The sequence below is a fragment of the Balaenoptera acutorostrata genome, chromosome 8, assembly GCF_949987535.1.
Source record: "Balaenoptera acutorostrata chromosome 8, mBalAcu1.1, whole genome shotgun sequence".
Classification (NCBI taxonomy): Eukaryota; Metazoa; Chordata; class Mammalia; order Artiodactyla; family Balaenopteridae; genus Balaenoptera; species Balaenoptera acutorostrata.
The window spans coordinates 21,783,118-21,797,853 of record NC_080071.1 but is presented as its reverse complement, the minus strand read 5'-3'; the positions used below and the strand labels follow the sequence as shown (position 1 = coordinate 21,797,853).

At 36.7% G+C, this 14,736-nt stretch overlaps 1 protein-coding gene and 1 pseudogene across 3 annotated transcripts in view; both read left to right on the top strand.

Moving 5' to 3' along the window:
* The window catches only part of LOC103007881 (CD302 antigen), a 134,051-nt gene that overhangs the window by 81,871 nt on the left and 37,444 nt on the right, over positions 1-14,736 (top strand). For 2 of the 3 annotated variants that reach the window (XM_007183155.2, XM_007183152.2), the window contains exons 31-34: positions 1,060-1,228; positions 4,849-4,998; positions 11,501-11,623; positions 12,870-13,037. In XM_007183155.2, coding sequence (XP_007183217.2) covers positions 1,060-1,228; positions 4,849-4,998; positions 11,501-11,623; positions 12,870-13,037 — 610 coding nt within the window. The remainder of the gene's footprint in view (positions 1-1,059; positions 1,229-4,848; positions 4,999-11,500; positions 11,624-12,869; positions 13,038-14,736) is intronic. The other variant, XM_007183153.2, reaches the window with a different exon arrangement.
* LOC102999287 (centrosomal protein of 57 kDa-like) lies at positions 3,341-4,156 on the top strand (annotated as a pseudogene).

Genomic DNA, 14,736 nt, shown 5'->3' with positions numbered 1-14,736 from the left:
AGCCATCCCAAGGGCTTAGTAGATTAATGTCTCAACAACACCTCTGTAACCTATTTGGGATAGACCAGTTGGAGAGCTGGTGAAAAGGGAATAGCACAGGATCAGAAAAACCTGAGTTCCAGTACGAGTGGGAGGTCTTCTGTTTACATGTTGGGTGATCACAACCAAGTTATTAAACCTTTGCAAGCTTATTTCCTCATCTGTAAAATTGGGGTGATAATATTTTCCTTAATAGAGGATTATTAGCACAAAATTTATACTGTATAAGGTGCCAAGTAAAACTCTTAACATTAGGACTAATAGATGTATATTTTCTCCCCACTTTCCCCCTAGAAATTAACACTATTTGAAAATAATCTTCTGTGGGTAAACACGTCTTTTGTACCACTATTCGAACCCTATTAATTAGTATATTCATGTACTAATAATGATGTCTAGTGTACAAAAAATAGACATCTATTGAGATTAGAATTGAAGGCCTAATTTAAATAATCTTTAGAACAAAGTGGGGAAAATAAAAGGATGGCAAATTAGGATTATAGAATCGAGGACAAGTCAAAACTAACCTTCCCGTATGAGTTTCTTGGGAAGTATTTTTCTCTTCCAGACGCCTGCTGCTTGATGACTTCTGTAACATGAAAAAATCTAGCCAGAGACACAAACCACAAAACTATAAAACATAAAAGACAATATTTAGAATAATGTGAAGGTTGAGACTGTAAATCTGTAATTGTGACAAATGGAAGACATTTGCATGTCATTTAATTTCAAGTGTTATATAAACTCATCCTTTAAAAAAAAAAAAACAAATCTAGAGATAGAGTATAGTAACCCTGTCTCGAAATTTAAAGTCCTATTTAAATTATGCCAGAGCAAATGTCTCAAATCAATGCATCAAAAATAAATCCCTGATTTTACAAGTAGGTCCAGATCTACAATACTTGTAAGCAAATAATTAACACTCCATCCCTGTATTTTTTAAAGCATGCATGTTCTTCTTAATGTTCTTTTTGAAGTCATACATCTGAATTCAAGTTATCTCTATTATTCTTAACACAGGGAAGTGAATCAAGTTTTGAATGGTCTGATGGCAGTGCCTTTGACTATATCCCATGGAAAGATAAAAAATCTGCTGGAAATTGTGTTGTCTTGGATCCAAAAGGAATTTGGAAACATGAAAAATGCAACTCTGTTAAGGATGGTGCTATTTGTTATAAATCTACAAAACGTAAGACTTGATTTCAAATAACTGTATATTTACTAAAACATGACATTTATTTTATGCACATGATTAAATACTCAAAGGAACTTTTTGTAGATTTTAAATAAGGTTTATTCACAAGTCCTATCAAAATAATTTTGATACTTTGTGAAGAGAAACAAATATGATATGCCCATTCAGGGAATTTGTTCTCAAAGACTTTCAATTGTTCTGTCACTAGATGAGTTTTACTCTAGAATTTGTGAATTTTAATTTCACTTGGCAATGTTTTTCAAAGGCTGAGATGCTCCTTTTAAAAAAGGGTTCCACAGCATAGAAATTTGGGAACTACCTCTATGATTTACCATACTGATGGCTCTGAAAGTTTCTATAGTAAAGAAATGTTTTGTGTAACTAAACGTTTTCCAAACATATAGGATCCTTAAAATCTAAAGAAAGAGCCCCTTCCTTCAGGGGCTGGACCTGGGGTCGTCCCTGGTGGGTGGAGTATGAATCATGATGAAGAGCACAAGAACCTACAGCGCAAGCTGCAGAGGCCCTCTGGGCAGGCCACGAGATGTGGCCATGTGGTTATCTGAAGCTTCTGGTTCTCGGTGCTTACCATATTTTCTGCTCTGAAGAATCCTCAAGAGAGGTTTAACATTCAACAGATTTAAGCAGAAGAAAATGTGAACACCTTATCTAGATATACAAGTGAATACAAGAAAAGGCGAATAATATAGAGAATGAGGAATAAAAACACAATCAAGAACTGACATCTTAGTTGTTAGGTATAGAAAATAAATTTAATCTTTTAGAAAAACAATTGAAACACATGAGAAATATGATAAAGCATGTAGAAATGGAGAGGACATCTGTGTTAGAGAAACAGACTTTATAGGATGAAGGAGAATGACAACAGCTCAAACACAGATTCAGTGATGTATTGGGTTGAATGGTGTTCCCCAAAATGCATGTCCACCTAGAACCTCAGAATGTGACCTTATTTAGAAATAGTCTTTGCAGAGGTAGTTAGTTAAGATGAGGTCATACTTAATTAGGATGGGCCCTAAATCCAGTGACTGGTGTTCTTATAAGAGGAGAGACTCAGACACACAAGAAGAAGGCCATTTGATAACAGAGGCAGAGATTGCAGTGATGCAGCTACAAGCCAAGGATTGCCAGCAACCACGAGAAGCTAGGAGAGAGGCATGAAACAGATCCTTCTTCAGAGCCTCTAGAAAGAACCAACCCTGCTAACACCTTATTTTCAGACTTCTAGTCCCCAGAACTATGAGAGAATAAATTTCTGTCGTTTTAAGTCACCAAGTTTGTGCTAACTTATTATGGCAGCCCTGGGAAACGAATACAAGTGCAAACTTAAACTGGATCTTAAAAAAAAAAAAAAAGAAAATAACAAGTATTGGTGAGGATGTGGAGAAATTGGAACCCTTGTGCATTGCTGGTGGGACTATAAAATGGTGTTTAGCCACTGTGGAATATGGTATGATGACTCCTCAAAAAATTTAACATAGAATTACTGTATGATCCAGCAATCCCACATCTGGGTATGTACCCAAAAGAAGTGAAAACAGGGACTCGAACAGATATTTGTAAAACCATGTTCATATCAGCACTATTCACAATAGCCAAAAGGCAGAAGCAACTCAAGTGTCCATTGATAGATGAATGGATAAGCAAAATGTGCTGTGTACATCCTGTGGAATATTATTCAGCCTTAAAAAGAAAGGAAATTCTGACACAATGCGACATGGGTGAACCTTGAAGACATTATGCTTAGTGAAATAAGCCAGTCACAAAAGGACAAATACTGTAAGATTGCACTTATATGAGGTACTTAGAGTTGCCAAATTCACAGGGACATAAAGTAGAATGGTGGTTGCGGGGAGGAGGGAGGAATGAGGAGTTATTATTTAATGGGAACAAAGTTTCAATTTTGCAAGATGAAAAAATTTTGGAGGTGGATGGTGGTGATGTTTGCACAATAATGTGAATGTACTTAATACCACTGAACGGTACAGTTAAAAATAGTTATAGTGGTAAATTTTATGTTGCGTGTATTTTACCCCTTTCAAAAAAGTTGAATCTTCTTGACAAGAATATAACAAACTTACCACAATGCAAGAGTCGGAAGCAAAACTTCATGAAGAACAGTAAGGAAAGAAAATGTATGCAGTCTAAAACAGCCCAGTTGCAGCCTGGACTAGAAACAAATAGACTTTGAAGATAAGGCATTTCCATATGTTCTCAGTGTAAGAAGAATTTTTTTAAAGCCAGCCCATTCATAAAAGTCCGCTTGTCCTAGCCATGCATTGGTAGCCGATGTTCAACATGTTTTGCCTCTAATGAAGCAAGACACATTACTGCCTGTGCAATGAAGGAGTAGTCAGCTGTATATTTTTGGCAAAGAAACTATATTCACAATGTGGTAGAATCAAGAGCTTGCTAGTACCGTCTTCCTCCTCCGGCAGCATTAATGAAGAATTGTCACAAGTCTTACAGACTTTGCAGATGAATTTGCAGATGACTAAACGTCATCTGCAACTGGGAAACTTACCCAGGAGTAATCAATTGTCAAACTGAAGGAAGAAGACTTGGAACTGAAACTAGTGGCATTAATGGGAAGTATGGAGGCAGAAGGCAATCAAATAACTAGATTTCAAAAAAGAACAAGCCCAGGTGAAGAAACAGAGGATAGAGAAGCAGAAGGAGGAATGGAGAGCCATCCTGAAGTCTCCTGATGAAGAAGGAAGGGACAGCAGCCATTCTTCTGGAATCATAGGGATCATAAATAAAAAGAATTCTACCAAACTGTGACAAGGAGAAAAAAGCAGAAAAGGCCTTCAGTGACTGAAGGATATGCAGACCATACATAATGCATACAGAACAATGGTTTGGGTTGAGATTACTGGCCATACAAGGTCAGATATTTGATTCAGATAATCTGTACCCCACCAACAGGATGCCAGCAATTTACTTTCCAGTTCTCATACTCTCTTCTGTTGGAATTAACAATGGTCTTAAGGGGCACAGGCTTCATTACACAGGCTTCTTGTGTTACACAGCACAATTAAAAATTAAAGAGTTTAAGTGGAAACAAGGGGAATTGTTAAGAGCTGCAAAGCCACACTTAATATTTTTGTTTGAGACAGATTTTACTGTGCTGATCTGTTGTGCTTTGTAAACAAATTACCAAATTTTCACTTGTGGGTGTGATTTTTTTTTACGGCAAGGTACAACTACGTTTTTATTATTACTATAAAAAGGAATCCAAAGAAATAAAGAATTTTAATTATTATTTCAAAGTAGTTACAGGTCTACCCAAGCTGTCTTTTCTTCTTCTCCTAGTCTGTCTTTCCAATTGTTTTTACTTTAGTCTAAATTCATCTTAGAGGGCTAAGTACTTTCCTCTGTATTCTCAGTTTTAAAAATGGTATTCCAAAAACTAACAAGAATGCATACTCATACAGTGTGGGCTGCAGCTGTCTCCAATGTGTATTGAGTTGAATGCTTCTTACCCACAGGAACCACAGTGTCAACCACAGTGTCAGTGACATTTAATGAGATTTTAAAAGTCAGTCATTTTTTTCTGTGCATTTTCACAGTTATGTCTAACACTTTTACAGCTAAAGAGGTGTCCTCTCATACATACTCATCAAGATGTCCAGCAGTAAAAGGGAATGAGTCACAGTGGATTCAGTACAGGGACCACTGTTACACGTCTGATCAGGCATTGCACAGTTTCTCAGAAGCCAGACGGTTTTGTTCAGAGCTTGGTAAGTTAAAATGTGTTGACTTTCTTTGACTCAGTAATTTAATCATTGGAATTTTTCTTAACAAAACCCTTTAAAACAAAGATTATATTTTTGAAAATATTTCTAAAGCACTCACTAATTATAATAGAATTATTACCCAATTGCCTAGTGGTGGGGAAATGGTTAAGTATTTTATGATATATGAGCTCAATGTAATATTGAAATAGCCATTAAAAATGATCAGTGTCAGACTTAGGGACACATACAGACTGAAAGTGAGGGGATGGAAAAAGATATTCCATGCAAATGGAAATCAAAAGAAAGCTGAAGTAGCAATTCTCATATCAGACAAAATAGACTTTAAAATAAAGACTGTTACAAGAGACAAAGAAGGACACTACATAATGATCAAGGGATTAATCCAAGAAGAAGATATAACAATTATAAATATTTATGCACCCAACATAGGAGCACCTCAATACATAAGGCAAATGCTAACAGCCATAGAAGGGGAAATCGACAGTAACACAATAATAGTAGGGGACATTAACACCCCACTTTCACCAATGGACAGATCATCCAAAATGAAAATAAAGAAGGAAACACAAGCTTTAAATGATACATTAAACAAGATGGACTTAATTGATATTTATAGGACATTCCATCCAAAACCAACAGAATACACTTTCTTCTCAAGTGCTCATGGAACATTCTCCAGAATAGAGCACATCTTGGGTCACAAATCAAGCCTTGGTAAATTTAAGAAAATTGAAATCATATCAAGTATCTTCTGACCACAACACTATGAGACTAGATATCAATTACAGGAAGAAACCTGTAAAAAATACAAACACATGGAGGCTAAACAATATGCTACTAAATAAACAAGAGATCACTGAACAAATCAAAGAGGAAATCAAAAAATACCTAGAAATAAATGACAATGAAAACACGACAACCCAAAACCTAAAGGATGCAGCAAAAGCAGTTCTAAGAGGGAAGTTTATAGCAATACAGTCTTACCTCAAGAAACAAGAAAAATCTCAAATAAACAACCTAACCTTACCCCTAAAGCAATTAGAGAAAGAAGAACAAAAAAAAAACCCAAAGTTAGCAGAAGGAAAGAAATCATAAAGATCAGATCAGAATTAAAAAGAAATGAAGGAAACAATAGCAAAGATCAATAAAACTAAAAGCTAGTTCTTTGAGAAGATAAACAAAATTGATAAAGCATTAGCCAGACTCATCAAGAAAAAAAGGGAGAAGACTCAAATCTACAGAATTAGAACTGAAAAGGAGAAGTAACAGCTGACACTGCAGAAATACAAAGGATCATGAGAGATTACTACAAGCAACTACATGCCAATAAAATGGACAACCTGGAAGAAATGGACAAATTCTTGGAAAAGCACAACCTTCCAAGACTGAACCAGGAAGAAATAGAAAATATAAACATACCAATCACAGGCACTGAAATTGAGACTGTGATTAAAAATCTTCCCACAAACAAAAGCCCAGGACCAGATGGCTTCACAGGCGAATTCTATCAAACATTTAAAAAAGAGCTAACACCTATCCTTCTCAAACTCTTCCAAAATATAACAGAGGGAGAAACACTCCCAAACTCATTCTACGAGGCCACCATCACCCTGATACCAAAACCAGACAAAGGTGTCACAAAGAAAGAAAACTACAGGTCAATATCACTGATGAACATAGATGCAAAAATCCTCAACAAAATACTAGCAAACAGAATCCAACAGCACATTAAAGGATCATACACCATGATCAAGTGGGGTTTATCCCAAGGATTCTTCAATATATGCAATCAATGTGATACACCATATTAACAAATTGAAGGAGAAAAACCATATGATCATCTCAATAGATGCAGAAAAAGCTTTTGACAAAATTCAACACCCATTTATGATAAAAACTCTCCAGAAAGTGGGCATAGAGGGAGCCTACCTCAACATATACGACATAAAGACCATATATGACAAACCCACAGCCAACATCATTCTCAATGGTGAAAAACTGAAACCACTTCCTCTAAGATCAGGAACAAGACAAGGCTGCCCACTCTCACCACTATTGTTCAACATAGTTTTGGAAGTTTTAGCCACGGCAATCAGAGAAGAAAAAGAAATAAAAGGAATACAAATCAGAAAAGAAGTAAAGCTGTCACTGTTTGCATATGACATGATACTATACATAGAGAATCCTAAAGATGCTACCAGAAAAATACTAGAGCTAATCAATGAATTTGGTAAAGTAGCAGGATACAAAATTAATGCACAGAAATCTCTTGCATTCCTATACACTAATGATGAAAAATCTGAAAGTGAAATTAAGGAAACACACCCATTTACCATTGCAACAAAAAGAATAAAATACCTAGGAATAAACCTACCTAGGGAGACAAAAGACCTGTATGCAGAAAACTATAAGACACTGATGAAAGAAATTAAAGATGATACCAACAGATGGAGAGATATACCGTGTTCTTGGATTGGAAGAGTTAACATTGTGAAAATGACTATACTACCCAAAGCAATCTACAGATTCAGTGCAATCCCTATCAAACTACCAATGGCATTTTTCACAGAACTAGAACAAAAAATTTCACAATTTTTATGGAAACACAAAAGACCCCGAATAGCCAGAGCAATCCTGAGAAAGAAAAACGGAGCTGGAGGAATCAGGCTCCCTGACTCAGACTATACTACAAAACTACAGTAATCAAGGCAGTATGGTACTGGCACAAAAACAGAAATATAGATCAATGGAACAGGATAGAAAGCCCAGAGATAAACCCATGCACATATGGTCACCTTATTTTTGATAAAGGAGGCAAGAATATGCAATGGAGAAAAGACAGCCTCTTCAATAAGTGGTGCTGGGAGAACTGGACAGCTACATGTACAAGAATGAAATTAGAACACTCCCTAACACCATACACAAAAATAAACTCAAAATGGATTAAAGACATAAATGTAAGGCCAGACACTATAAAACTCTTAGAGGAAAACATAGGCAGAACACTGTATGACATAAATCACAGCAAGATCCTTTTTGACCCACCTCCTAGACAAATGGAAATAAAAACAAAAATAAACAAATGGAACATAATGAAACTTAAAAGCTTTTGAACAGCAAAGGAAACCATAAACAAGACGAAAAGGCAACCCTCAGAATGGGAGAAAATATTTGCAAACGAAGCAACAGACAAAGGATTAATCTCCAAAATATACAAGCAGCTTATGCAGCTCAATATCAAAAAAGCAAACAACCCAAAACAAAAATGGACAGAAGACCTAAACAGACATTTCTCCCAAGAAGATATATAGATTGCCAACAAACACATGAACGGATGCTCAGCATCACTAATCATTAGAGAAATGCAAGTCAAAACTACAGTGAGGTATCACCTCACACCAGTCAAAAAGTCTACAAACAATAAATTCTGGAGAGGGTGTGGAGAAAAGGGAACGCTGCTGCATTGTTGGTGGGAATGTAAATTGATACAGCCACTATGGAGAACAATATGGAGGTTCCTTAAAAAACTAAAAATAGAACTACCATATGACCCAGCAATCCCACTACTGGGCATATACCCTGAGAAAACCATAATTCAAAAAGAGTCATGGGGGGCTTCCCTGGTGGCGCAGTGGTTGAGAGTCTGCCTGCCAATGCAGGGGATACGGGTTCGAGCCCTGGTCCGGGAAGATCCCACATGCCGTGGAGCAAATGGGCCCGTGAGCCACGATTACTGAGCCTGTGTGTCTGGAGCCTGTGCTCTGCCACAAGAGAGGCCGCGATGGTGAGAGGCCCGCGCACCGCGATGAAGAGTGGCCCCCGCTTGCCGCAACTGGAGAAAGCCCTCGCACAGAAACGAAGACCCAACACAGCCATAAATAAATAAATAAATAAATAAATAAATAAATAAATAAATAAATAAATAAATAAATAAATAAATAAAAAGAGTCATGCACCGCAATGTTCATTGCAGCTCTATTTGCAATAGCCAGGACATGAAGCAACGTAAGTCTCCATCGACAGATGAATGGGTAAAGAAGATGTGGCACATATATACAGTGGAATATTACTCAGCCATAAAAAGAAACGAAATTGAGTTATTTGTAGTGAGGTGGATGGACCTAGAGTCTGTCATACAGAGTGAAGTAAGTCAGAAAGAGAAAAGCAAATACCGTATGCTAACACATATATATGGAATCTAAAAAAAAAAATCGTCTGACGAATCTAGAGGCAGGACAGGAATAAAGACACAGATGTAGAGAATGGACTTGAGGACACGGGGAGGGGGAAGGGTAAGCTGAGACGAAGTGAGAGAGTAATATTGACATATATACACTACCAAATGTAAAATAAATAGCTAGTGGGAAGCAGCCGCGTAGCACAGGGAGATCAGCTCGGTGCTTTGTGACCTCCTAGAGGAGTCGGATAGGGAGGGTGGGAGGGAGACGCAAGAGGGAGGGAATATGGGGATATACGTATGCATATAGCTGATTCACTTTGTTACACAACAGAAACTAACACAACATTGCAAAGCAATTATGCGCCAATAAAGGTGTTAAAAAAAATGATCAATGTAACAATATGTACATGGTAAATATAAGTAAGTGGGAAGAAATAGAATAAAAAATTGCTAAGTAAACTATTATGTGAAAATACTGACAAATGAAACTGTTTTAAATATAGCTAGATGTGCTTAAATGAAAGGATTAAGAAGCTGATTTTTTGTGAAGTTGGTTAAGCAGTAAATACAAAATTGTAGATTTTTCATTACCTGGTCATTAATAAGTAAGCTTAGCCTGACCAGGGTAACAAAGTGTAAGAAGCATGGGTTGTTCATCCGTTCTGCAAAAGGGATGGCCCACACCTCTGAACACTATAACGGACAGGACTTTCTGTCTTCAGATTTAACTAAAATGAAAGAGCAGCAATGATTGACTCCCTCCCATGAGAAACTTGGCGGGTAGTCTAACTGTGAAACGACTTCTAGGGAGACCACCTAGAGTATTTCAAATACCTGCATCCTTGGGTCTCAATTTAGGCAGGCAGATGACGTTTATTTATTTTACTAACTTGTGGAGACACTCTGCTGATTTAAAAATCTCCTTGTTGCTGCTTAGCTACATGATGGAAACTTTTGTGTGGGAACTGTTGTGTGTTATACATGTTACACGTGGTGGGAACTATTATGAGCTCTATATACATGTTCTGAAAGTCAGAAGCCTCTTGCTCCTAAAGGAGAAAAAAGGTTTACTGTCATTGTAGTGTAGGGTTTAAGCACTTAAGCCTTGGAGACAGACAGGTCTGGGTTCAAATCCCAGCTTCCATACTAACTAAGCTGAATGATATTGTGGAAGCTACATAATTGTTTCTCTTTCTCCTCTGAACAATGAGAATGAAAATAGTACTCACTTCAAAGTTTGGGTAAAGGTTGGGTTGTTGTAGAAATGAATGAAATGGGATAATGTGTGCTAATTTATCACAGAACTCTGCAAATGGAGAGCATTCGTAACTATTCTTATCATTAGAAAGATTGAGATTGACTTTCTATTTCTAAAGCTGTCTAGCTATGAAAGTCTGACAAACTTACTTAATCTTCTCGCCCCTCCATTTCCACATCTGTAAAATAGTGATAATACTTTTCTACAGGGCTACGTAGTATTAAACAAGGTAAAGTGTGCACACTGTGGTGATCTGTAGAGAAGAAAACGCTTTCCTTTGCCCTTCTTTAAATACTTCACACCACAAAAGAAATGCGTTAGTTCAAGTATGGATAAGCTTGTTTGGGTTGAAGACTATTTGATTCCATTTAGGATGGATTTCCAAGTCTAGTTATTATTTTGTTTCTATCCCTTGCCTGATGCTGGTGATAGCACTATTATCTCTGTGGGTTTAGGGCAATCTATCAAACTTCAAGAATACTCACTCATTCAGTGCCATACTATATTTAGGAACTTAACAATGGATGACCAAGTACTCTTATGTATAAAATAATATTAAAAGGAAGGCCAATGCTCTCTGACATCCCAAACCTATTTGCTTTTATTTTCATTTTAACAGAAGCAAAGTTAAAGCTGAGTTATTGCACAGAACTGGTTGTTGAGGAGAGAGTGTTGAAAATCTATAGGGGAGCACAGACTTCTGCCATTACATACCCCATTCTTATGACTAGCTGTTCATACAGAAAGGTCTCACTGGTTAGGTAGTTCCAAGATCCAAAAATATTACCAGGTAAACATTTTGAGGAAATGTAAAATTTCTATATACAAAGTTTCAATCTAGAATATTACTAACTTTTTTAGAAACTATTAATGTTATATTTTTAAAAATCTGAAATAAATATCAGATTTTAAGAACATTCTGTGTCAAGTTTGAATATCTTTGTGATCTTGATCATGATAGTTTTTGTCAAATGGCTGGTTCAGAATAAGCCACTTCCCTAGTTTGCATAAAACTAATTGGTTTGGGGTTTGTTTTCCTTCAACAGATCATTCTGCAACTATCGTTACCATAAAGGATGAAGATGAGAATAAATTTGTGAGCAGACTGATGAGGGAAAATAATAACATTACCATGAGAGTTTGGCTTGGATTATCTCAACTTTCTGCCGGTAAATGACGTATCTGTATGTACAGTGTGCAAAGAGAGTTCTAACTTGTCCTAAATACCAAGTCAGCCTCACTAAAGAATGCCAAGTGGTGGCTAATTCGAATGCTTCTTAGTGATGAATAAGCTAGGTCTGCTGTTTTAGAGGCTCATAAATTCCTAATGAATAAACAAGTGACTTATTAGTAATGATGGAAACACTAATGAAATAGAAAATCAGGTTAAATCAACTGGAATTGTTTTAGAGGCTTAAGATACTTGGGTCAACAGAATATTTTTTTCTCTTGTGGCAATATCTGTGTCCCTCGTGTCCCCCACCAGGAACCCTTAGATTTCTAGTGTCTATCACACGGTGTTTTTGTAGCTTTTAACTGTTATTCAGAAAGTTCTCTTCCTGTTGTTCCCTTCCCTCTAGGAACATTTTTTACCATAGAGCTAAATTAAGTCTTAATGGTGATTTTTTTTTCATACTAGCTTAGTAAAATTGCAGAAATTTGGTTCAGAAAGGTTTGTGGGAGAGTTTTTCAATAAGGCATAATAGATAGAGGGTTTCAGTGCACTTGAAATTGATAAAGAATGAAGAGTACAAATTTGATAGAAGAATAGGAAGTCTGCTTCACATTTTATGCAAATTTGAATTCTAAATAATTAAAATGAGTGTGAATTCCAAAATATTAAGTATGTGTCAAAAAGTCAGTGAATTCAAAGTTGGCCATCTAAATGAATTATAAATTGTGTTTATACTATCACCACAAGGTGGTGCAACCTCAGCTGGAAAGCAAAAATGGAGTCATGGTGAGGAGGCCTTCTTGGACCCCTCTGGACCTTTCCTCGCCCACCAGCACACTGGGAATGATTTTTAATGGGGGAGGGGGGCGGAGAGCAAGAGAAAGGGGATACAGGTCTTTAGAAGTCTATCCGTCACACAATAAATGTACAGGCATTCTGCACTTTAATCAAAACACCATATTCTATATCAGTGCTGTCTAATAGAACTTTCTGCAAAGATGAAATTGTTCTATATCTACGCTGGCCAACGTAGTAATCACTAGCCATATATGGCTATTGAACACTTGAAATGTGGCAAGTGCAGGTTATGGACTGATTTTAATTTTTTCACTTTCAATAAATTTCATTTTAAAATAGTGGCACAGCACAATTCTAAGGAAGTAAATTATATGAGCCATGCACCATTTAACCTTAGTAATTTAGTTGCAATAAACATAGTTATACTTAATTTCTTTCTTTAGATCAGTCTTGGAATTGGTTAGATGGATCAAAAGTGACATTTGTCAAATGGGCAAATAAATTTAAGAGTGACAGTGGACAATGTAGCATTCTGTTAGCTTCAAATGAAACTTGGATAAAAGTTGAATGTTCACGTGGCTATGGAAGAGTTGTCTGCACAGTTCCCTTGGGTAAGTATGTAACCTGTCCTTAAGGAACACTTTGCAGAATAGGTCAGGAAATAAATGTACAATTCAATTATGTGCAGTTTTGTACTTTGTCCTAAAGTACTTAGTCCTTAGAGTATATCCAAACAATCTTGATTGACTCATAGATTCTTTCCCTCAGAAAAATAGATTACAAATGACAATAAATGCATAAGATGTCTAGGACTCCCAGAGGAAAGTGCTAAACTGTCCAAACTTTGTATATTCTTTCCTAAGAAAAATGGAAGCTGCCAGAGTATTAGGGAGGTCATTTCTTTGAAAATGTTAAGATGTGTTTTATTCCATAGTTCAAACATGCAAAAACTCAAAGGTCTAATTCTACAGTTAGTTTGTTTCCTTTCTCCTCATTCCCATAAAACTCATAATTAACAACAATGCAAAACTATTTAATTACTTAAAATGTCCTGAGTATCTATAGGAAATCATAATTTGAACTACCATTTCATCATAACTGATACATAAAATAACCACAAAAATCTTATCTTAATAAGCTCTAAAATTTTCACATCAGCGTTTTTAAAGATTAGCATAAAATGTTCAGTTTGGTGGACAAATATTCAAAGTAAAACCCTAATTCTAGGTGACCAGTATGTGCGGAGCTATACCCGTGTACAAGACAGATAAGATACCTTTTCTCACAGAGCTTACAATCTAATGGAGGAAGACAGATAATAAGTAACCAAGCAGGTCTATTTTTAAAAGAGAGGAAAATATCAAATAGTTATAAACTCTATATAATCGAGACTAGGGGGTTGACTACTCTAGATCAGGTTATCAGAGAAGACATCTCAGAGCAGGAGATATTGAAGCTGAGATGGGAAAGGCCTTGGGGACCAGGGTAGGAGTCACGGCAGGCAGAAGTGCCAGCTGGAGCAGAGAGCCTAAGACAGAACAACTTGCTGTGGGCTCAGGGAAGAGCTGCAAAGTAGACAGGTGCCAGACACTTAGGGCTTTGGAATCCCGAGTCAAGAGTTCAGGTTCCATTCTGAGTGGAATGGAGAGTGACTAAAAGATTTGCGGTGGCGGGTGGGGGGGGGGGGGGCAGGGGGGAGCAGGGATAGAGTGGTATAAACCAAGAGTTCTGTTTTGGCATTTTGAGCCATCCATGTGGAGATGAGCTATTCACATGGCATGTGCAGTGTGTGCCTTTGGACATATGAGAGAGAAGGGAGGTCAGCATAGAGATGGTATTAAAGCCATGGGAAAAAATGAGTCCATCTCGACAGCATGTAGACAGGGTCTGGGACGGTGTCTGATATTGAATAGCAAGGAACTAAATGAGGTCTTCCTAAAGGCTTAAATTCCTTTAAAGCAAATAATACTTTATTTGGCACTAGGTAAGTCAAACACAAACATTTACCACTTTTAGTAATTTGCTATCAAAGTAAGGTAATATACTGGGAATGATAGTCTCAAAGGGATGATGGGAAGGGAAGTGAGAATAATGATAGCACTTTAATTTCTTTGGAAGAAAATTGCTATAGCAATGAAGAGGATTTGAATGAAAACAGTTAAATTGGAAAAGAAAACACTTAAGTGTCTGATGATGAATTTGAATTGTGTTCACACTATGAAACAATCAGGTACTTACTGTATCTAATTTGTACAGTGTTTACATATGTGACATAGAGCCTAATGTATAAAATCAATAATGATCACTTTT